Below are 23,138 nucleotides of genomic sequence, written 5' to 3'. Positions count from 1 at the left end.
TTATATATTTTTTTTTTTTTTTAGTGTTTTTAGGTATTTATTTATTTATTTATTTTTTTTTATTTATTTATTTTTTTTTTAAATTTTATTTTATTTTTAAACTTTACATAACTGTATTAGATTTGTTATCTTTATATTTTATAAACTCTGATTGACAGGCACTGAAACACTGGCATACATGTATGAAATATCCTGGTGTTTAATTTGTGCAGCAAAGCAGTTACAGGGCCTAAAGAAATGTGATCTGTGGATAGTGGGTCCCAAGAATGAAAAGAGAATCAAAAATGCTAACAATGACTCAACCAAGAGACTTCTCTCAAATGTAAGATGATACCCAATAATAGGACAGATCTCTGCCAGACCTTTGAGCTCTTGAATTCTACCAAATTCTAGCTGAACTGGAAGAGATACAGGTCTTCTCAGTGTATACTCAGAACACAAAGGAAAGGAAGTCCTGTTAAGTTCCACAATCATCAGTTTTTAGTAGCTGTATTGTATCTCGGTTCTTTACAGATGCACATAACAAAATAAAATAATGTCAGGGCTTGTGAAGTCTTATCTCTAAACATGTTTGGGCAAATAAACTACTTCAAGTGTAACTCTTTATCCTCAAAGAAGAATGTGAAAGTTTCATTTGAGTCTTTGAAACAGAAAATGTATTGTCTATCAGAGGCTGACTGGTTTCACAAACTGGGTTGCTTCAGTTCAGTTCAGTTCAGTAGCTCAGTCGTGTCCAACTCATATGATCCCAGATCTCCTTTATAAAACCTGACTGCAAGTGCATTGTGGGTGCTGTAAACAAAGTTATCATGAGAGAGAATGGACTTCACACACGAAACAAAAAAGCACTAGGACACCTACCTTCATAGTAAGTGCACTTTCTTACTCTCTTGTTGCTAACATAACCTGCTCTGCATATGAAATGCTATATATTTAAATGTCACTTAAGGAGAAAAATAAACCCTCCAAGAATGCTTGGGCCCACTGGCTCAAATCTGAGGCTATTTCCATTGTAATGGAATTTAAAAATAAAGCCTTTGGTGGGAGTTGGGTGGGGGTGGGGGGCAGTTGGTTAATTGCATATCATCACCCTCCTCCATTTTATTAAGCTAGACACATTTTGTGATTATAGATTTATGTACTCTTTTGGTGAAACGAAAAACAGTTAAAGGAACAAAGGAAAATTAATTTCATTTTCTACTGCTTAATATTCTTTCCAAAATCATCTGGTTCCTTTCTCCATAACCCTCTCAATATAATTTTTTTTATAAAGAAATATTATTTTTAGCAACTTTTAACTGAAAAGGACTTTGCTTCATGGTCTGAAATACCTGAACTGAATACTGCAAAGGATCTTCAGCAGTTGGGGACCCCTGATTTAGTGACTCTAAAGCAACCTAGAAGAACTATGGGTTTATTTGTTTTATTATTGGGAGGCAAGGTTTCTACCCATAGCCCTTTACAAAATGATCCCACTTTTATACCGTAAAACGCTCTATATTCTTCAAGCACTTAAGCATGTGATCTCTCATCTGATCCCTGTGATAAGTGTGAAGAAGCCAGCAAGGCTGTAATCTTGCTCTACACACCGGTGAGAACCTGAGGCTCAGAGACCTGGGGGACACAAGGCTACATGGATGCTAAGTGCTTCTTCCATCTATTCAAATGGGTCCAGGTTCCTGGAGCTAGGATATGAGAATTTTATAACTTCTGGGCTGTATTAGGTGATGTCATGAATAGACAAAATGACACCTCTGTTATACCCCTGGGAACAAAGAGACTTCAAAAAACTTCAGCCAGATCTGCTTCATCATAGAACAGAATGGATGATAGGTATTTATTCTTGGAGCTGAACTGTGTCCCTTCTGAAAGGCTGTTGGGGAATCACGAAAAGACACTGCGATTCTAGGCATCCAGAGGAGACAAATTCAATCTGGGGCTAGTGATGAGGCTTAATCATTCAGAGCTTTTGTGTAAAAATTTTTATTAAAGTATAAAAGAGATAGAGAAAGCTTCTGACATAGACATCAGAAGGGGGCAGAAAGAGTGCCCCCTGCTAGTCTTTAGGCGGATGTTATATAGCTACTAGTAGTAGCAGTGTTAGTCGGTCAGTTGTGTACGACTCTTTGCGACCACATGGACTGTGGCTTGCCAGGCTCCTCTGTCCATGGGATTCTCCAGGCAAGAATACTGGAGTGGATTGCTATTCCCTTTTCCAGAGGATCTTTCCAACCCAGGGATCTAACCCAGGTCTTCTGCATTGCAGGCAGATTCTTTACCGTCTGAGCTACAGGGAAGATCCATACAGCTACTAGCAGTCTGCTAATTAGAGAAAGGAAATGTCTCAGAACTCAGAGACTGGCACCAGGCCCATCACAAACAACGTGCATTTTGAGATAACATTGGCACAAGGTGAGTTGTCCCTGGCCATAAAATGATTGACATGAATCTTCAAGAAAGGCAGGTTTGTAAGCAAATACAGTCTCATTGACATAGCTTATGAGAACATTTGCATGAGTAAAACATACTGGTTTGTCATGTCAATTCTGAGTCTTAGGGGGAACCCACTTGAAAACAGAGTCTAGGGTAAATACATAGTTCATTTGCATAGTTTAAAACAAACATTTCCATAAGAAAAATGCTTTGCTTAGCTCAAGGTTTGAGAAAGTTAAGTTCAGGTGGAACCAGGTATCCTTATGGCAACACAGAATTTTAAAAGAAACCTCTTTTTAAATCTGTATTATCTCAGTTCAGTCGCTCAGTCCTATCCTACTCTTTATGTCCCCATGGACTGCAGTATGCCAGGGTTCCCTGTCCACCACCAACTCCCAGAGCTTACTCAAACTCATGCCCATTGAGTCACTGATGCCATCCAACCATCTTATCCTCTGCCATCCCCTTCTCCTCCTGCTTTCAATAATTCCCAGCATCAAGGCCTTTTCAAATAGGTCAGTTCTTCGCATCAGGAGGCCAAAATATCGGAGTTTCACCTTCAGCATCAGTCCTTCCAATGAATATTCAGGACTGATTTCCTTTAGGATTGACTGATTTGATCTCCTTGTTGTCCAAGGGACTCTCAAGAGTCTTCTTCAACACCACAGTTCAAAAGCATAAATTCTTCAGTGCTCAGCTTTATTTACTGTCCATCTCTCACATCCATAAATGATTACTGGAAAAACCATAGCTTTGGCTAGATGGACCTTTGTTGTCAAAGCAATGTTTTTGCTTTTTAATATGCTGTCTAGGTTGGGCATAACTTTTCTTCCAAGGAGCAAGTATCTTCTAATTTCATGGCTGCAGTCACCATCTACAGTGATTTTGGAGCCCCCAAAAATAAAGCCTATCATTGTTTCCACTGTTTCCCCATCTATTTGCCATGAAGTGATGGGACCAAATGCCATGATCTTAATTTTCTGAATGTTGAGCTTTAAGCCAACTTTTTACCTCTCCTCTTTCACTTTCATCAAGAGGCTCTTTAGTTCTTCACTTTCTGCCATAAGGGTAGTGTCATCTGCATATCTGAAGTTATTGATGTTTCTCCCAGCAATCTTGATCCCAGCTTGTGCTTCATCCAGCCCAGAGTTTCTCATGACATACTCTGCATATAAGTTAAATAAGTAGGGTGGCAATATACAGCTTTGATGTACTCCTTTCCCGATTTGGAACCAGCCTGTTCTTTCATGTCCAGTTTTTACTGCTGCTTCCTGACCTGCATATAGATTTCTCAGGAGGCAGATAAGGTGGTCTGGTATTCCCATCACTTGAAGGATTTTCCACAGTTTGTTGTCATCCACAGAGTCAAAGGCTTTGGCATAGTCAATAAAGCAGAAGTAGATGTTTTCCTGGAACTCTCTTGCTTTTTTGATGATCCAGCGGATGTTGGCAATTTTACCTCTGGTTCCTATGCCTTTTCTAAATCCATCTGCTTAAACATCTGGGAGTTCACAGTTCACATACTGTTGAAGCCCGGCTTGGAGAATTTTGAGCATTACTTTGCTAGCCTGTGAGATGAGTGCTATTGTGCGGTAGTTAGAGGATTCTTTGGCATTGCCTTTCTTTGAGATTGGAATGAAAACTGACTTTAACCAGTCCTGTGGCCACTGCTGAGTTTTCCAAATTTGCTGGCATATTGAGTGCAGCACTTTCAGAGCATCATCTTTTAGGATTTGAATTCACTCAACTGGAATTCTATCACCTCCACTAGCTTTGTTTGTAGTGATGCTTCCTAAGGTCCACTTGACTTTACATTCCAGGATATCTGGATCTAGGTGAGTGATCACACCATCGTGATTATCTTGGTGTTGAATATCTTTTTTGTATAGTTCTTCTGTGTATTCTTGCCACCTCTTCTTAATATCTCTGCTTCTGTTAGATCCATACCATTTCTGTCCTTTATTGAGCCCATATTTGCATGAAATGTTCCCTTGGTATCTCTAATTTTCTTAAAGAGATCTCTAGTCTTTCCTATTCTATTATTTTCCTCTGTTTTCCTCTATTTCTTTGTGCTGATCACTGAGGAAGGCTTTCTTATCTCTCCTTGCTATTCTTTGGAACTCTGCATTCAAATGGGTGTATCCTTCATTTTTTCCTTTGCCTTTAGTGACTCTTCTTTTCTCAGCTATTTGTAAGGCCTCCTCAGACAACCATTTTACCTTTTTGCATTTCTTTTTCTGCGGATATAAATTTGTACAGAGAAGGGGAAAAAATGTATTGCTAGTAGTTTGTTTCCTCCTGCACCTTAAGAGAGAAATAAAAAATGTCTGACACTTGCAACCTACTCCCTCCATTTGGAGACCCCTGGTCTTCCTGCCTGTTACACTCTCACCTCCAATTTTACATGTTGAAGTCCTAAACCCCCCAGTAGCACAGAATTTGACTGTATTTGGAGACAGCATCTTTAAAGAGGCAATAAAGTTAAAATGAAATCATGCAAGTGGGTCCTAATCTAACAGACTGGAGTTTTCATAAGAAGAGACCAGGACACAGGCTCACACAGAGGGAAGAACATGTGAGACACAGAGGGAAGATGGTGTCTATAAGACAAGGAACGAGACCCCAGAGGAAATCAACCCTGCTGACACCTTGACTTCAGACTTCTTACCTCCAGGGCTGTGAGGATACAAGTTTCTGCTGTTTAAGTCGCCTACTCTTTGGTCTTTGTATGGCAGCCCTAGCAAACTACTGCCCCCTTTAGCTTTATGTATCTAAAAGGGACTTTCTCTACTATTTCATGGATCATCCAAAAGGGTCAATCAGACAGTGATAAGCTCACCTGAGCTACGAGTTCAACAAACTGTCATGTGGAAGCACCTTCTCCCAGATATTGGGTTTTCTTTTCAGATGAATGAATTCTGTTCTATTAGAATGACAAGATTTCTAAGTCTATGACCTATGTCTGCTTCAGTGTGTATGTTACACTTGATTTAAAATATTTACTGAAAGAACAAATTTATAATTCTGTGTCTGCTGCACTAGCTTAACACCAGTTATATACATAGGGCCATGTTCCTTCTAAAGTACCTTAGTTTCCTCACCTGTACAAAGAGAGGGTTGAATCTTATTATCTTATTATCTGAACCAATCTAATCTAATAATGTGTTCTATTTCTTATTACTCAATGTCATGATAATATAGTTTTAAAATGAAGACTTTGACATACAGGTGGGAACACCTCTTTTTGATGTGAAATGCCTAAGGTCAAAAGAGCAAAAGAGTTTGGGGGATTCCTGGCTCTCTAGGCCTCAGGAGGGATGGTCTGACTGGGAGACACTCTAGTGGATAAAAGCACTCTGTGAATTTCAGGCATAAAAAAAAAAAAAAAAAAAAAAAAAAAAAAAAAAACCAGAGTTCCTTGTTTAGCTTCTCAACATTTGCACACAATGTAAGTACTTATGAAAAGTTAAGAATACAGACTTCCTTTCCCCTAAACCTAAGCATGAACTCTAGCTCTGCCAACTCTTCAGCCAGCTCTGGGACCCAGGAAGTCTACCCGATGAGCAGCGGAAGGTCCTGCTCTGCATTTTCTCATTTCTACAGAGGATTGAGAGGAGACAGTGATGAACTCAGGCCACATTTTAGATAAATATTTTATATACAAGTACTTAAGATACTGGGGCATGTTTTCTTTAAGATATTTTAAATATTACACAAATAACAAATAATCTTATTCTGTTTATAAATGAAAATCTGGGAAAGGCAGAAAAGTATGAAGAAGGGGACATACAAAGATAATTTAACACCCAGAGATAAATTTTCAATGGGGAAGCCACATCCCACCCTGAGCCATGCATGTTAAGGGGCAAGAACACCAGACCTTTCTTCCCTCCCTCTGTCTTCCCATCGACCCCAATCTCACTCCCGCCTTGTCCCAGAAAGAATTACAGATGGCTGCATGACAATGGCTAAGCCTCTTAAACCAGACCTTGGTTACCAGTACACCTCTGTTAGGAAGATACAACGTGATCTGAATGTTACTCGCTGAGCCCCTTCCTCACACCATGTACAGCGCTTAGTGCCTCACACATCTCATCTCTGAGAAAGTGCTCTGTAAACCTCAGGCACCATTCAGACTACAGTGTGAAGGTGTTGTGAGTTCTTGATTTGTCCTGATGACAATTTCATCTTCTAGAATACAGAGGAAGCATGGGGGGCAAATGGACCTAATTCTAAACAACAAAGAATTAGGGAGAAAGTGATAATTTCAGGTAAGAGTTTTCTTTACAGATTACAAAACAGAAGAGACCTATACCTTTCTCTGGAAGATCTTCCTAGAATCAAAATATTTCAAGATTTTTCCCCTTAAACTCTGAAATTTCCTGGATATTCCTCAACAGAACTTGTATCATAAATGTGCTGAACACCAGTCAGAATGAATGTAAAGGGTCTTCAAAATCAGGGTGTTCAGTGCTCCATGAGAATCTCAACTCAAAGTCCAAACATGTGAAAAGTTGAATCCAAAACCTCTGTCTCAGGCACAGGTGTGTGCACACAGAAGTGTTCACACGTTCCCACCCCACCCCCAGCACTGCTGCAGATTCTCAGCAGACCTGCCTTCCACCTGCCACATGTGTTAAGACCCAGTCATGAAGCTTCCTCTCTGGAGGCTTCTAATTGAAAAGAGCACAGAGTGCTTGTTCCCAGACCCTTGGTGGAGATCTTGTGAAGAGTGCACCCTGGAGGTGAATTTTAATTACAGCTTCCTGCAGCAGGCTCACCTCTTTTGCCCTTCTGGTGAGGACAGCAGCCTCCGCCTCGCCCAGTTGTTGCACCATCTTGTAAAATAGGCTGTTTCTATATTGCAGCAAATTATATGGCTGATTATATTCTTTCCGTGTCCCTGAATCCAAAACCTGTTAACAGCAGAAAGAAACCCATTAGCACACAGTATCACCCAGTAAAATAACTCAGACAATATTTCAAAAGGGGGCAGGTCAGAGAGAATTTGGGTGGTAGGACTGATATTTAAATGGTTTGATTACTCTGTTTTACTAGGGAGACAAAGGCCCAGCCCGACCTTTCATTATTATATGGTTATAGGAAAGGAAGAAAATGAAAATTTTAGAATATGATTACTGGAACTGGACAGTCTGTAGCATTTTATATTCTGCCCAGGGCATTTGGTGTTGTTATCATTAGTTAGTGCTTTTAGCTCTCAGACTCTGAGCTTTGAGGGCTATTTATACAGATATACAGAGTTGGGAAATATCTTGATTCAAGCAAATCAGACTGCATTTATCTAAAAAGTAGGTTGACATCATACAAACCACATGGCAATGTCCTGACAACGAATTAATAATCAAGTTGATTTGACAATCTGAGCAATATTTTGGGGGGAAAAAAGTAAATGCTTCCGGAATTTCTTTAGGGTCCTGGATAACGTCAGCCCCTATTGGACAGACTAAATGTGAGGCTGAAACTCCATTACTTTGGCCACCTAATGGGAAGAGCTGACTCACTGCAAAAGACCATAACCCTAACCCTAACCCTAACCCTAACCCTAATGATGCTGGGAAAGACTGAGGCAGGAGGAGAAGGGGACAACAGAGGATGAGATGGTTGGATGGCATCACCAATTCAATGGACATGAGTTTGAGCAAATTCCAGTAAGTAGTGAAGGACAGGGAAGTCTGGAGTGCTGCAGTCCATGGGGTTGCAAAGAGTTGGAAATTGACAGACTGGGTGACTGAACAACAAGAGGGGCAGAATCCCTTGTCCAAGAGGTTAAGATGCATCTTGACGTTGGCTGTGGTTGTATCTTATTATTATGAGAGTGGAAGGCTGGCAAAAAGAGCTGCTGCATAAGAAGCTTTTGCAGAACTGCTCTGCACAGAAGGCATTTCTAGAAATCCAGTTTTCTTTTTGGGTAAGACTATAAAGCCAAATAAGAAATTGAGCTCCAAACTGAAGTGATCACAGCCTGCACAGCACATAGAGCAGCCCAACCTGAACTGCCTACAATCTGAATCTGTTTTCACAAATTACTTTTATTTGCTTCTTTCTCTCTTTTTCTTAAGCTGCCTGCCTTTCACCGCTTTTATTGCTCATTAATAAACCTGCTAATTGGAAATTGAAAGGGAAAGGAAGGGGCTCTTAACTCTGCTTTTCTACTTATGAGTGGCCTTGGTTAATGGTTATGGAGGAGGAAAAAGTACCTGAAATAATTGATCCAAATAATATAACTACAAAAACAGTTCTGATGTTACTGCTGCTGCTGCTAAGTCACTTCAGTCCTGTCCAACTCTGTGCGACCCCATAAACGGCAGCCCACCAGGCTCCGCTGTTCCTGGGATTCTCCAGGCAAGAACACTGGAGTGGGTTGCCATTTCCTTCTCCAATCCATGAAATTGAAAAGTGAAAATGAAGTCACTCAGGCGTGTCCAACTCTTCACGACCCCATGGACTGCAGCCTACCTGGCTCCTCATCCAGGATCTTCCAGGCAAGAGTACTGGAGTGGGGTGCCATTGACTTTTCCAGTTCTGATGTTAAGTGGAATTTAATTATTCATTTAGGTCATATTTAAAGTAAATGTATCTAAAGAGAATATGTGGTATGGGCTTACCTGGTGGCTCAGTGTAAAAGAATCTGCCTGCCAATGCAGGAGTCATAGGTTTGATCCCTAGTCTGAGAAGACCCCACATGCTGTGGAGCAAAAAAGTTCATGCACAACAACTACTGAGCCCACATGTCACAACTACTGAAGCCTGAGCACCTAGAGCCTGTGCTCCACAACAACAGAAGCCTCTGCAAGGAGAAGTCTGCACATTTGCAGCAACTAGAGAAAAGCCCACACAGCAACGAAGACCCAGCACAGCCAAAAATAAATTAATAAAATTATTTTTTTTTTAAAAGAAGAGAATATGCTGGAACTCTAAACAAGACACAAGTTATTTTTTCCACATGTAGGTACTGCAGCTAACTTCATCCTTTTTATTTAGTTGGAAACATTTTTTAAGTCTCACAAAGGGCATATTCCTATTAATCTTTTGTTTATTCTGTGAATCATTGTTAAGAGCGCTACCTCAAAAGAGTCCAAGAATAATTGAATGTCTCAACTACATAATTAATTTTGTATATGCCAATTGGGCATGCCAATTTAGATGCCATGAATGTGCAATTTTACTTAAGCATAGCATAATAGAACATAACTGCTCCTCCTGATGTTGAAGAAGAAAAACTGCAGTTTTAAAACACATGTCTCTAAATATCTATGTTCAATTAATCTATGAAAGATTAGGTAAGACTATATATTGAAGAAAAGACAGTCTCTTTGCTAGATAGTTCTGGGAAAGCTGCGTACCTGGGGATGAATGAAATGAGAATACTCCCTCATACCACACATAAAAATAAACTCAAAATAGTTTAAAGACCTAAGATAAGACTGGGTACTATAAAACAAAAGGAAAACACAGGCAGAAAACTCTTTGACATAAATCGCAGCAATATTTTCTTAGATCAGTCTTCCAAAGCAAAAGAAATAAAAGCAAAAATAAGCTGGATCTAATTAAAATTAAAAGGCAAGACTCATGTTAGGGGATACAAGAGCTAAGATGGGACATAGACTGAAAAATGGCCAGAAACAGAATTTTATCAACTTAGCCTTTACATTTACTGTCTTAATCAAAGATTCTAGATATTTCAGAACAAATAAACATAATGCAAATCTAAATTCTCTTTATGTACAGGAAAATAGGTATAATTTGAATTTTTAACATCCTTTATAAGAATAACATTGTATAATTTCCCACTATATCCCCACCCTTGCTGTAACACAAGTTAAACTATAAATAAATCACACATTCAAATTGGTATGATAATAATCCCTGAACCCCAGGACCTCTCTAGGAACCCCACCTTGAAGTACTTATCAAGCTCTAGTAGGTTAAGTAAACACACATTATGTTGGACAAGTAAGTGAGTTATATAAGCTCAATGAAGACATTTTTATGAAACCTGTTTATGTGCAGATATTCCTGGTAGCTGTCTAGACATAAAAATTAAATGGACCCACTGCAAGATAACTTGATCCATTTCATTAGCAAGATGCCATCAGTGAAAAAGAGGAATGCAAGGAGAGGTGGGCGAGTGTACGGAGAGGTGGGGGGCAGGAGAGGATGGAGTTAAAGCCCCATAAGAAATGATGACAACAATAGAGATAGATCCCCACTTATCGACAAGTAGAGCTGCAAGGGGAAGGTCTGTGTCATATCTGTTTCTGGTCGCCAGGTGATGACACAGGGACAGCTGTCCAAACTTGCATCGTGGGTCCCTCACTGGTGACATGGGTGCCCGCGATTTTCTCAGTGACAGGGCAACGTGGCAAGTATTAATTCAAAATCCTTTCCTAGATCTTTAAATAATAAATTAGTCCCTCACCAGGGGAATGATGAAGGCTGGGTCATGGTCACCTCCACAGTCACTTTCCCAAATCTGCTGCTTTTGCACAGAAGCACTCCCCTCTTAAGAATATCTCTTCTACCCAACAGCTTTATACCTCCATATTAGCTATTTTCCTTTGAAAACTTGAGTGAAATCTTTTGGAGTGTTTGAAGGAGTTTTCTCTTCTGAAATATTCTAATTGCTGCCATGTAGGCTTCTGAAAGAAATGTTCCATGAAGGTGAAAAACAGAATTTAAGTAAAACTCTAGTTAGGCATGAGCTGTTTTGTGCTTTCCAGGTGGGAATGTTACAACAGTTTCTGGTTTTGATTTCTCTGGGGAAAATTCTACTGAGAAGAGGTTTGTGCTGAAGAAGAAACAAAAAACAAAATCATAAGACTGACTATAAACAAAAGACGTGGAATCTGCATTTCCTGTCCCCAGTTTTGGTTTTTCATCATTCATTTCCAAAGAATTCTCTAACTACAGACAGTGAAAATGTTGACCACAAACAACAATACTGTTAATGCAAGTGCAGACTGTGACATGCTTCTTTGTTCATGGTTCTAGGGAGAATTCAGGTGACATGAAGACTGCAGTGGGCAGGAATTGGAGGCAACAGCTGTGCTATTGGCTGCAGACAAAGAAGGTCACAAGCACCCAGCTAATCCTAAACTCTGTAAGAAGAACCCTCTAGTGTAGAGACAGTAGTGAGTCTAATGAGAAAAAGGATTTCTAATTTGTCTGTCTTGATCCACTATTTCGGAGCAAATGAGGAAGATTAACTTAGTTGCTGTTATGAGTTTTATGTTTAGTCATAACTTAGATGCTGTTATGATATCTTTAAGATACTTAAAGTTAAGATAATTTATTTGTAAAATAAAAGTCTGAAACATTAATGGTTTGGTTTAATGAACCAAAACAGGGTAAATCATTTCAGAGAGCCAACACATACACAAAGCTATTAACTGGATTACAATTGTTTCCCAACAAGCCTTTTCTCTTGTTCACTTACTCTAAGCAAAACCATATCCATCTAATTATTTCAATATTTTTGAATAAAAGTGATGATTTGAAAAATATATCATCTCTAAATTGAAAGTGTTAGTTGCTCAGTCATGTCCAACTCTTCGGGACTCCATGGACTGTAGCCTGCTAGGTTCCTCTGTCCATGAAATTCTCCAGGCAAGAATACTGGAGTGGGTAGCCCTTCCCACCTGCAAGGGATCTTCCTGACCCAGGGATCAAACTTGGGTCTCCTGCATTGCAGGCAGATTCTTAACAGTCTGAGCTATCAGGGAAGCCCATATTATGTCAAAGTTTCAGATTAATTATACTTGATCTCTAAGATGAAATTTTAGGCAGCTATTAAATTGTGATATAGAAAATTAATTATTTTAATTGGAGGCTAATTACAATATTGTAAATAAATAAATTTATATTAAAAAAGAAAATTAATTAATGACATGGGGATTTTAAGAATATATTGTTGCTATAAAAATTCTGCTGATGAAATACTCTGTTTTGCATAAGACTAATTATTAAACTAGTAATAGTTCTAATTTTATCCAAATAATATTATAGCACTATACAACTGTTACTTTCTGGTGGTGTATATTTTGTAATCTTCCCTTTATGAGATTTAAAAAAAATTTCCTATTTCTACCTTGCACATTTATTGCTTTTTTTTTTGTAACAACAATATATTTTTATGAGTTAGGCTCATCATTTTAAAAAACAGAATAAAAGAAAATATCCACCTACTTTTGTGCAGAAGTGTTCATCGGTGCAACAATATGTAATTATTACACCTTAACACCTGCAGTGACAGGACTCTATGGTGACAGCGCTGTTGGTTATGCCCCTCCTTCGTCAGCATCTGTCACTTCCCCAGCCCCTCCCCCAAGCTGGCAGCCCGCCCTGTGAAGCATCAGGCTTTGCAGCAGATTGACTTGTCTTTATGTCCTTAAAGCTTTCAGAACAGACAATCACCTGCTTTCCAGAAAGAAACTGGTATAGGCATCCCTCAGGGCTATTGTGGGTTCTGTTTCAGAACACCAGAATATAGTGAATATTTTAGTAAAGTGAGTCACGTGCATTTTCTGGTTTTCTAGGGCATATAGAAATTATGTTTACACTATACTATACCCAAGCATGTGTGCAATAGCATTAGGTCTGAAAAAAAAAATGTACAGACCTTACCTTAAAAATGAGGCATTGCTAAAAAATATTAACCATCATCAGAGACTTCAGTAAGTCATAGTAGTAATATCAAAGATCATTGATGTTACAGATCACCAAAGCAACTGCACTGATAGTGAAAATGTCTGATATATTGTGAGAATTACCAAAAGGTGACACAGAAACATGGAATAAGCAGATGCTGATGGAAAAATGGTGCCTATAGACTTCCTCAATGCAGGTTTATGACAAGCTCTCAGTTTGTAAAAAATGCAGTATCTGGGAAGCACAATAAAACAAGGTATGTCTATAGTTCTAAAGCAAGCAATAAAAATAAGATTGCCTCAAAAATTGAAGGCTTGAGAGAGAACATTACTTGTGATGTTTTTGCTACATTGAAAACCAACTGGTAATTAGAAGCTCTGCTGCTGCTGCTGCTGCTAAGTCGCTTCAGTCGTGTCCGACTCTGTGCGACCCCATAGATGGCAGCCCACCAGGGTCCCCCGTCCCTGGGATTCTCCAGGCAAGAACACTGGAGTGGGTTGCCATGTCCTTCTCCAGTTCATGAAAGTGAAAAGTGAAAGTGAAGTAGCTCAGTTGTGTCCAACTCTTAGTGACCCGATGGACTGCAGCCCACCAGGCTCTTCCATCCATGGGATTTTTCAGGCAAGAGTACTGGAGTGGGGTGCCATTGCCTTCTCCGAATTAGAAGCCCTAGAATAACATATAAGCTTTACAGCTGGGGTGAATGGAGCACAGAGGACAATCCCCAACCCTGAAGCTGGGGGATGCCTGTCTCTTGGTGCCCTGAGGTCTAATCCTGTTATTCCTACCAGAGGAGTCAGCAACCACAACCAGCTCAGACTAAGATGTGAACACAGGGCCAAGCTTGCATCTCCTGGTGGGACCTCCCCATGACATCACTGATGACCTCAACCAGGGAACCTTAAACTGAAGGTCTCCCAACACAGGAGTGGGAAGAGCAGCTCCACAGTGAAGGGTAAGATCCTTTCCTGGAAACAAGGTCATTCATCACAAAGATGACAGGCTCCAAAGAGAACCCTTGCCTTTCCCTTCTCCCTCCATCTTCCCCATTCACCCAGATGCTCAGCCTCTGCACCCAGAAACCAACGTCAATCTCTCTCTCTGCTCTCAGATCCCATGTTCAATCCATTACACAGTCCACTTGGCTCCACTTCCTTATCTAGCCCAGGTCCCACCATCTCACTATTTCCACGGCAGGCACCTTAGACTAAGCCAACAGTCTAGAGAGGGTGCATTCTAAGAGAGTGAAGATTGAATCTGGAGAACTGAAAGACCATCATTGTGGTTTTGTCTGTAAAGGAAGGAGGGAGAGCAGAGCGAGACAAAACGAAAGTTGGGGAGGGACGGGCAGTGCACTGCTTCATGAAACTACTTTAAAGGTTTGTTCATAGACATTGACCAAGAGAGAAAAATTTGAGGTTACAGAAATTTATAACATCCTTATCAGGAGATATTGGTGAGTAAAAGACACTTGCTCCTTGGAAGAAAAGTTATGACAAACCTAGACAGTGTATTAAAAAGTAGAGACATTGTTTTGCTGACAAAGGCGCATATAGTCAAAGCTATGGTTTTTCCAGAAGTCATGTATGGATATGAGAGTTGGACCATAAAGAAGCCTGGGTGCCAGTCTAAGAATTGATGCTTTTGAACTGTGGTGCTGGAGAAGACTCTTGAGAGTTTCCTGGACTGCAGGAGATCAAACCAGTCAATCCCAAAGGAAATCAATCCTGAATATTCACTGGAAGGACTGATGCTGCAACTGAAGCCCCAATACTTTGGCCACCTGATACAAAGAGCCAACTCACTGGAAAAGACCCTGATGATGGGAAAGATTGGGAGAAGGAGAAGGGGACGACAGAAGGATGAGATGGTTGGATGGGATCACCGACTCAATGAACATGAGTTTGAGTGAGCTCTGGGAGATAGCAAAAGACAGGGAAGCCTGGCATGCTGCAGTCCATAGGGTTGCAAAGAGTTGGACATGACTGAGTGACTGAACAACAAACCAGTAAGTAAAGCATTTAAAAAATGAATGTACTTTGATAATATCAAGAAAGCTGACTGGTTGAGAGGGTATAGATGTTCACATCTGCAGATCAGGTGCTGAGTGACAACACTTTAGGACTGACCAGGCAACATGTCCTCCAAATTCTGCCTACTTCAGTTTCCCTAACCAACCACACATTTCAAGCTGACAGTACGTCTAAGAATTAGATAATACAATAATCTGTTACCATGAATGTCATTAATGCTGTAATACCAAAAACCAAAAATAAATATTCAGGGTACATTTAGGAACAAAGAATTTAATTGAACAGACCCTTAACTGAGCTGGAGATGGAGCCATCTTTCTGCTGCTATGTCTAAAGCCTGACAAAGGGCTTGAAACATGTACATTTCACAGCATCATTTATTTGTTATGGAAAAATGGTGCATTGCGGGACAGTTTTGAAATACAGTGTTGAGAGGTAAGAACAACAAAGTGACAGGTAAAAACTTGTATACCTGTGGTGGATTCATGTTGATGTGTGGCAAAACCAATACAATATTGTAAAGTAATTAACCTCCAATTAAAATAAATAAATTTATATTTAAAAATAAATAAATAAAAATAAATTAAAAAAAAAGTGTACTTTTCCAATTAGCATTCAAGAACACAAAATGAAGGACTAAGGATGACTGACACAAAACATTTCTAGAAGAGTCACTGTTGGGCAATCTTGAATGCCACCCCATTTCTCATGAAAGTCCGCAGGTAGAGCCTGCTTCCTACCATGATGTCTGGTCCAGGTGACCAGACACACTGCTTGGAGCCTAGAGTATCCTTTTGGTTGGGGATGACCCACTCCTGTTGTCTGCCTCCCCAGAGGGAGGCACGTCCAGCTTGGGGAGTGAGGCTACGGGCACTGCCTTAGTGCTGACAGCCTGGTATCTTCTCAATGCCCCACTGATGATCCCATCTGACAATGCATGTGAAGTAAGGACAGGAGGTGATATTCCAGAAGCTGCCCAAGAAGTCAAAAGAGATGGTACTATTATCCTTAGACATAAGGAACTCTGGGTATTATTGACCACTCATTAGTGATTATTACTTGTTTTGTATGGACCATCAAAATACCTTTAAGTATTTTGCATTCCCTGAGATTATTTGCTGCCAAAATTTTTCCTTTGAGGAATGCTTTTCTTATGTTATAAAGCCACATCCCATTCCTCATTTATTGAAACTGAGCAAGCAACAGAGGGAAAGGACAAGGAAAGAGATAAAATGAACAAGAGAGAGAAAAGGAATAGATGGAGGAAAGAAATAAAGCTAAGGAAGGAAATATTAAATTACTAAAGAAGAAAGAGCCAACCAAACCTGGAAGCAATATACTAGACAGATATCCAGAGACCAAAGCCTGGAACTTGCCATGTGTACAGAACAGAGCTATTGTTAAGAGACTCTCTGGTTGTTTAGTCAGTCTCTCATCCCTGATTTGCCTTTCTTTCCAAACTCTCATCTGTGATGCAGAAGCTGGGTCTCTGCAAGTCACTGCAAGACTCTTTTGCCAGGTGGCCTTTGTTAGGTCCTGCCAGAAGTGGGCACTAGAGGGAGACTGAAGGTGGGAAACACAGCTAATATGCTACCTGATTCCGCTACTAGCGGCACCTCAGCTCTGGGACCTGACTCCAGCTCCCGGCTATTAGCACCTGGAGAACCAGCCCCATCCTGCCCCCTCACAAATGTGACCAGCAACCAGGCAGTGACCTCTCCTCAGAGGTCCGAGCATCAATTCTTCGGGGCCTCTCTTCCTAGTTCTCAGGTCTGGAGATCTGTCCGAGGATATGGTAGCTGTTTTCTAAAATCATTACCCCAGTGTTTCACTTTTCTAGCCCTCTAATCCCTATGTAACACATTTCTTATATTAAATCCTTTCAGTTAAAAAATACTGTTTTTCTCATTAGGCCGTTTCTTCTCATGGACTGCTGAGAAATTCTACAACTTTAGCCATCAACTTCCTGGCAGTGTAAATTCGAGCTTTTTTTTTTTTTTTTTTTTTTAATAAGGGACTCCAGAAATGCTGAAACAACTATGACACAGTGAAAATGACTGAGTTCCACCCCACTAAAATATGGAGCTGTAACTTGGGTTTGGAATGTTTTAACAGTTGGCCATCATAAAGAAATGACAACTCAAATAAACTTTCAATATGAAAGTATAAGATTATTGGATATATTATATTCTAAAAGTATAGTTAAGTACTTGAGTAATTTTCAGGAATGAGAGAAGAAATTAAGAGAAGCATTAATGGAGGTTCCTATCAAATTTTACGAGGAAGGATACATTGAAAATTGAACATAAATGGAAACAACTTAAATTGCACAGATGATGGTCTTACCATTATCCATTTACTGTCAATAATGGTACTCAACCTGTGTGCAATGGTCAGCACAGTGCACTGGGCAAATCTCTCACGAATTCTTTTTTGTATGAACTCATCAGTTCTAGAAACAAAGAAGTTGATTTAATTCAGTAAAGACAGGAAAACCAGACTTAAGACTTAAAAATATCCTATGATATTTTTGCAATGTTTTTAAAAATCAATACTTTAACATATAGTCTTGTTCCTAAAAAACTAAGTATAAAAAGTCTACTTAGAAATTTACTATTTTTCATAAAATGATGGAAAATTAGTCTTCCCTCCAAATTGCTTGAAGCTATCAGGAGCTGGATTTAGGAATTCAGCTCTCTTATAATGCCTCAAAACAACATTGACACCATATAACATGTCTTGGTTTTATCCTTTGTTTTCTGAAATTAATATTATCAAACAGATATCCATGAGGCCAAGCGAGCACTTAGAAACATTTCGAAGATTCATTAAATGTTTTCCATTTACCACATTTACAAGTCAGATTCAAGATTTCCTGGGGCTCAGCTCCATACCTTGGATCCACATATGATGTGGCTTTGTCAAGAATCAATATCTGATTCTTCCTGAGAAGAGCCCTGGCAAGGCATACCAGTTGTTTCTGACCAACACTCAAGTTCAAGCCAGATTCTGCTAATTCAGTATTCATTTTAGCAGGAAGACCTTCGATGGATTCTTTAAGTTGCACCTGTGGATACAGAAAGAATGACATTTTTCTAAGCAAACTGCTACTGAAGTAGCCAACCCTCTTAGACATTATGACATCCTCAGGACTTCTTATGTATCTTACATGTACAGCCAGGTGATGTGGAGAGCTCCTTCCAATGAGTGTTCACTAAGAAAGATGGTGGAGTCAAGTCAGAACAGAAAGATCTCAGTGTCCCCCATTCCCATTACAGGATATCTGCCAGAAACCCCACCTAGGGGTTAGTTAAGGAAGTCTCTCAAAAAGTGAAGCTATTTCTCCCAATGTAATTTAAACATAAAAGTTAAAAGGATCTTTATGGTTGAGTCAAGTTTCCCAAAGTATATTTTGCATAGGAATTGGTGCACTAGAGAAACACTTCCAAAAATTTTACAGAAAATCTGGTTCTCTGAAGATATAAGCTTATTGGCCCTTTACTATTTTCTAAAGTTTAATATATGCAAGTTCAAGCAATGACAAACTGCCCCTTATACATTAGTAATCCTGGAGCCCATTCTGATGATGGTTCTTTCCCAAGTTTAATCCTATAAATAGTGGACCAATCAAATGCATTTTCTTCAGTGTCATAAATGCATTGTAGTGAATGAAAACACAGGAAAAATAAAATACAACATTTTATTTCCTGAAGCATATGGATACAGGTTATTGCCATCCAGTTGCTGAGTCATGCCCAACACTTTGCAACCCCATGGACAGCAGCACACCAGTGTTCTCAGTTCTTCACTATTGCTTGGAGTTTGCTCAGACTCAGGTCCATTAAATTGGTTATGCCATCCAACACCTGCCTTCCATCTTTCCTAGGATCAGGGTGTTTTCCAATGAGTCATCTCTTCATATCAGGTGGCCAAAGTATTGGAGCTTCAGCTTCATCATTGTCCTTCCAAGGAAAATTCAGGGTTGATTTCCTTTAGGATTGACTGGTTTGATCTCCTTGCTGTCTAAGGGACTCTCAACAATCTTCTCCAGAACCACAGTTCAAAAGCATCAGTTCTTCAGTGCTCAGCCTTCTTTATGATCTAATTCTCACATTGGTACTGGGAAAACCATAGGCTTGACTACATGGACTTTGTCAGCAAAGTGATGTCTCTGCTTTTTAATATTCTGTCAAGGTTTATTACAGCTCCTCTTCCCAGGAGCAAGCATCTTTTAATTTCATGGCTGCAGTCACCATCTGCAGTGATTTTGGAAATAAAGTCTGTCATTGTTTCCACTGTTTCCCCATCTACTGCAATGAAGTGATGAGACAGGATGGCATGATCTTAGTTTCTTGAATGTTGAGTTTTAAGCCAGTTTTTTCACACCTCTCTTTCACTTTTATCAAGAGGCTCTTTAGTTCCTCTTCACTTTCTATGATTAGGGTGGTGTCAGATGCATATCTGATGTTACTAATATTTCTCCCAGCAATCTTGATGCCAGCTTGTGCTTCATCCAGCCCAGCTTTTCGCATGATGTACTCTGCATATAAGTCAAATAAGCAAGGTGACAATATATAGTCTTGATGTACTCCTTTCCCAATTTGGAAGCAGTCCAAATTGTTTGGAACCAGTTGTTTGGAACCAGTTGTTCCATGTCTGGTTCCAACTGTTGCTCCTTGACCTGCATACAGGTTTCACAGGAGGCAGGTAAGGTGGCCTGGTATTCCTATCTCTTTAAGAATTTTCCTCAGTTTGCTGTGACCCACACAGTCAAAGGCTGTAGTGTAGTCAATGAAGCATATGTTTTTCTGGAATTCTGTTGCTTTTTCGATGATCCAGTGGATGTTCACAATTTGATCTCCGGTTCCTCTAGCTTTTCTAAATACAATTTATATACTTGGAAGTTCTTGGTTCACGTACTGTTGAAGCCTAGAGTGAAGGACTTTGAGCATTACCTTGCTAGCATGTGAAATGAATGCAATTGTGTGGTAATTTGAACATTCTTTGGCACTGCCTTTCTTTGGGATGGGAATGAAAACTGACCTTTTCCAGTCCTGTGGCCACTGCTGAGTTTTCCAAATTTGCTAGCATATTGAGTGCAGCACTTTCACAGCATCATCTTTTAGGATTTGAAATATATCAGCTAGAATTATGTCACCTCCACTAGGTTTCTTCATCATGATGCTTTCTAAGGCCCACTTGACTTCATGTTCCAGGATGTCTGTCTCTAAGTGAGTGATCACACCATTGTAGCTATTTGGGTTATTAAGATTTTTTTTTTTAATAGTTCTTCCATGTATTCTTGCCACTGCTTCTTAATATCTTCTGCTTCTGTTAGGTCCATACTATTTCTGCCCTTTATTGTGCCCATCCTTGAAGGAATGCTCTCTTGGTATTTCTAGTTTTCTTGAAGAGATCTCTGGTCTTTCCTTTTCTATTGTTTTCCTCTATATTTTTGCATTGATCACTTAGGAAGGCTTTCTTATCTCTCTGTGCTATTCTTTGGAACTCTGCATTGAGATGGGTATATCTCCTTTACTCCTTTGCCTTTAGCTTCTCTTCTTTCTTCAGCTACTTGTAAGGCCTTCTCAGACAACCATTTTGACTTGTTCCATTTCTTTTCCTTGAGGATGGTTTTGTTACCACCTCCTGTAGAGTGTTACAAACCTCTGTCCATAGATCTTCAGGCACTTCTGTCTGTCGAACTAATCCCTTGAATCTGATTGTCACTTCTACTGTATAATTTGTAAGGGATTTGTTTTAGGTCATATCGGAATAGCGTGTGGTTTTCCCTACTTTCTTCAATTTAAGCCTGAGTTTTGCAATAAGGAGTTCATGATCTGAGCAACTGTCAGCTCCTGGTCTTGTTTTTGCTGACTGTATAGAGCTTTTCCATCTTTGGTTGCAAGGAATATAATCAATCCGATTTCAGTATTGACCATCTGGTGTTGTCTATGTGTAGAGTTGTCTCCTGTGTTGTTGGAAGAGAGTGTTTGCTATGACCAGCACGTTCTCTTAGAAAAACTCTGTTAGCCTTTGCCATGCTTCATTTTGTCTTTCAAGGCCAAACTTGCCTGTTACTCCAGGTATCTCTTGACTTCCTACTTTCACATTTCAGTCCCCTATGATTAAGAAGACATCTTTTTTTATTTTAGTTCTAGAAAGTCTTCGAGCTCTTCATTGAGCTGTTCAACTTCAGGTTTTTTGGCATTAGTGGTTGGGGCATAGACTTGGATTACTGTGATACTGAATGGTTTCTCTTGAAATGAACTGAGATTATTCTGTCATTTCTGAGATTGCACCAAAGTACCACATTTTAGACTCTTTTGTTGACTTTTTTTTTTTTTTTCAGCTAAACAAAAATAAATTGGAGACTTTAAGCCAGGCAGCCTGGAGATAAGTCTTACCTGGCTGTGCCAACTGGGTAAGTTCCTGAACCTACTCTATCTTATCTTCCTAAACTCTAAGTAAGACTATAATATCATAATTATGAAGGTGTGTACCTCCTAACAGTGTTAAGAATATTAAATGAGTCAGTACATGCAGAATTTGTAACAGATCAATATATATTGCCCATTATTAATAATGCTATTGGCTAGCCCCTCCTCAAGTTCTGCTTCGGTTTTCTCCTTTGCATGTATCAGCACTGAGATTTTGTTACATATGCATTGGCTTGCTTTTCAGCTTCTCCAGGAGAATTTCAGCTCCAGAAGGACAGACATTTTGTCTCCTTATGACTATGACAGCCCCAGAATCCGAAACATTGCCTAACAAGCTCTCAGTAGATATTTGTTGGCTGGATGAAGGTAGGCTTCCCTGGTGGCTCAGTGGTAAAGAATCTGCCTGCCAAGTAGGAGACTTAGGTTTGATCCTGGGTGAGATCCCCTGGCTAAGGAAATTGCAACCCACTCCAGTATTCTTGACTGAGAAATCCCGTGGACAGAGGAGCATGGCGGGATACAGTTCATGGGGTTGCAAAGAGTCAGAAACGACAAACAGCAACAAAATGAATGAAGACATAAGTGACTCTAATTGTGTGACATACCTGTTTCTGTAAATTAGAAACTAAATTCAAATGGATAAATAATTTATATCTATCACTGCTTTCTTATTAAGTGTAATTGTAAAAAGGATATATTCTTATAACAATTAACTGACTCCAAGATATCATATTACACTTTAAACAAAGGAAAACACTGAAAAAGTTACAATTTAAGGAAAATAGAACACATAATACCTATTTAAAACTATACATTTCAGTATAGAATACTTCAGATTGTTTTTGAGCTTGGGAAAATAATATAGCAAAACTGAAAAATAATAAACTGGATTCTTATAAGGCACCCTGTCTCCATCATCACTATGTGCACTCTGTGTGCACTCTGTGACACCCCTCACAGGAGGGGAACACAGATGTTAAGTGGTTTCCAAATTTTATGGAACTTACTTACTTTTCAAAAAGAAAATCTGGTGTGGATCAGAAGGAGGCACTGAAATGCAATCAACAGATGGGGAAGAGCTTTCACTAGAGCAGGGCCAGCAGTAAAGAGAGTTCACCTAATACAAGGCCCAGGGAAATGGACATGTGACCTGTCTCCACCACAAGGACTGAACCACGTGATTCCTGATGCACAGGCTGCTGATGCCCAGGTTTCTGTATTTTGGTTTCCTGTGTGATGAGACACGCTTGTTTCCTAACAGAGACACTATCAATGTCAGACATTTAAATGTATGATTTCTTCCCAGTTTTGACATGACATTGTTGTCATTATTTAGTTGCTAAGTCATGGACCTTATGGACTGTAGCCTGCCAGGTTCCTCTGTCCATGGGATTTCCCAGGCAAGAATACTGGAGTGGATTACCATTTCCTCCTCCAGGGAATATTCACAACTCAGGGATAGATCCCACTTCTCCTTTGAAGGCACACTCTTTATCACTGAGCAACTGGGGAAAACCCCATACTATATTTTTAATTCCAAATCTCAGTATGTAAGATGTTTTGT

General features: G+C 39.6%; 1 protein-coding gene across 2 annotated transcripts in view; it reads right to left on the bottom strand.

Moving 5' to 3' along the window:
- Window positions 1-23,138, bottom strand: part of LOC102392665 (ATP-binding cassette sub-family C member 4) — a 428,577-nt gene that overhangs the window by 242,501 nt on the left and 162,938 nt on the right. Inside the window, exons 28-30 of one of the 2 annotated variants that reach the window (XM_045162432.1) lie at window positions 18,029-18,201; window positions 17,481-17,586; window positions 7,215-7,349 (exon numbers count right to left, since the gene is read on the bottom strand). In XM_045162432.1, the coding sequence (XP_045018367.1) occupies window positions 7,215-7,349; window positions 17,481-17,586; window positions 18,029-18,201 (414 nt within the window). The remainder of the gene's footprint in view (window positions 1-7,214; window positions 7,350-17,480; window positions 17,587-18,028; window positions 18,202-23,138) is intronic. The other variant, XM_045162433.1, reaches the window with a different exon arrangement.

This window comes from Bubalus bubalis, chromosome 13 (assembly GCF_019923935.1).
Source record: "Bubalus bubalis isolate 160015118507 breed Murrah chromosome 13, NDDB_SH_1, whole genome shotgun sequence".
NCBI lineage: Eukaryota > Metazoa > Chordata > Mammalia > Artiodactyla > Bovidae > Bubalus > Bubalus bubalis.
Note: the sequence above shows the minus strand (reverse complement) of the source record. Positions and strands in the feature narration are given on the sequence as shown.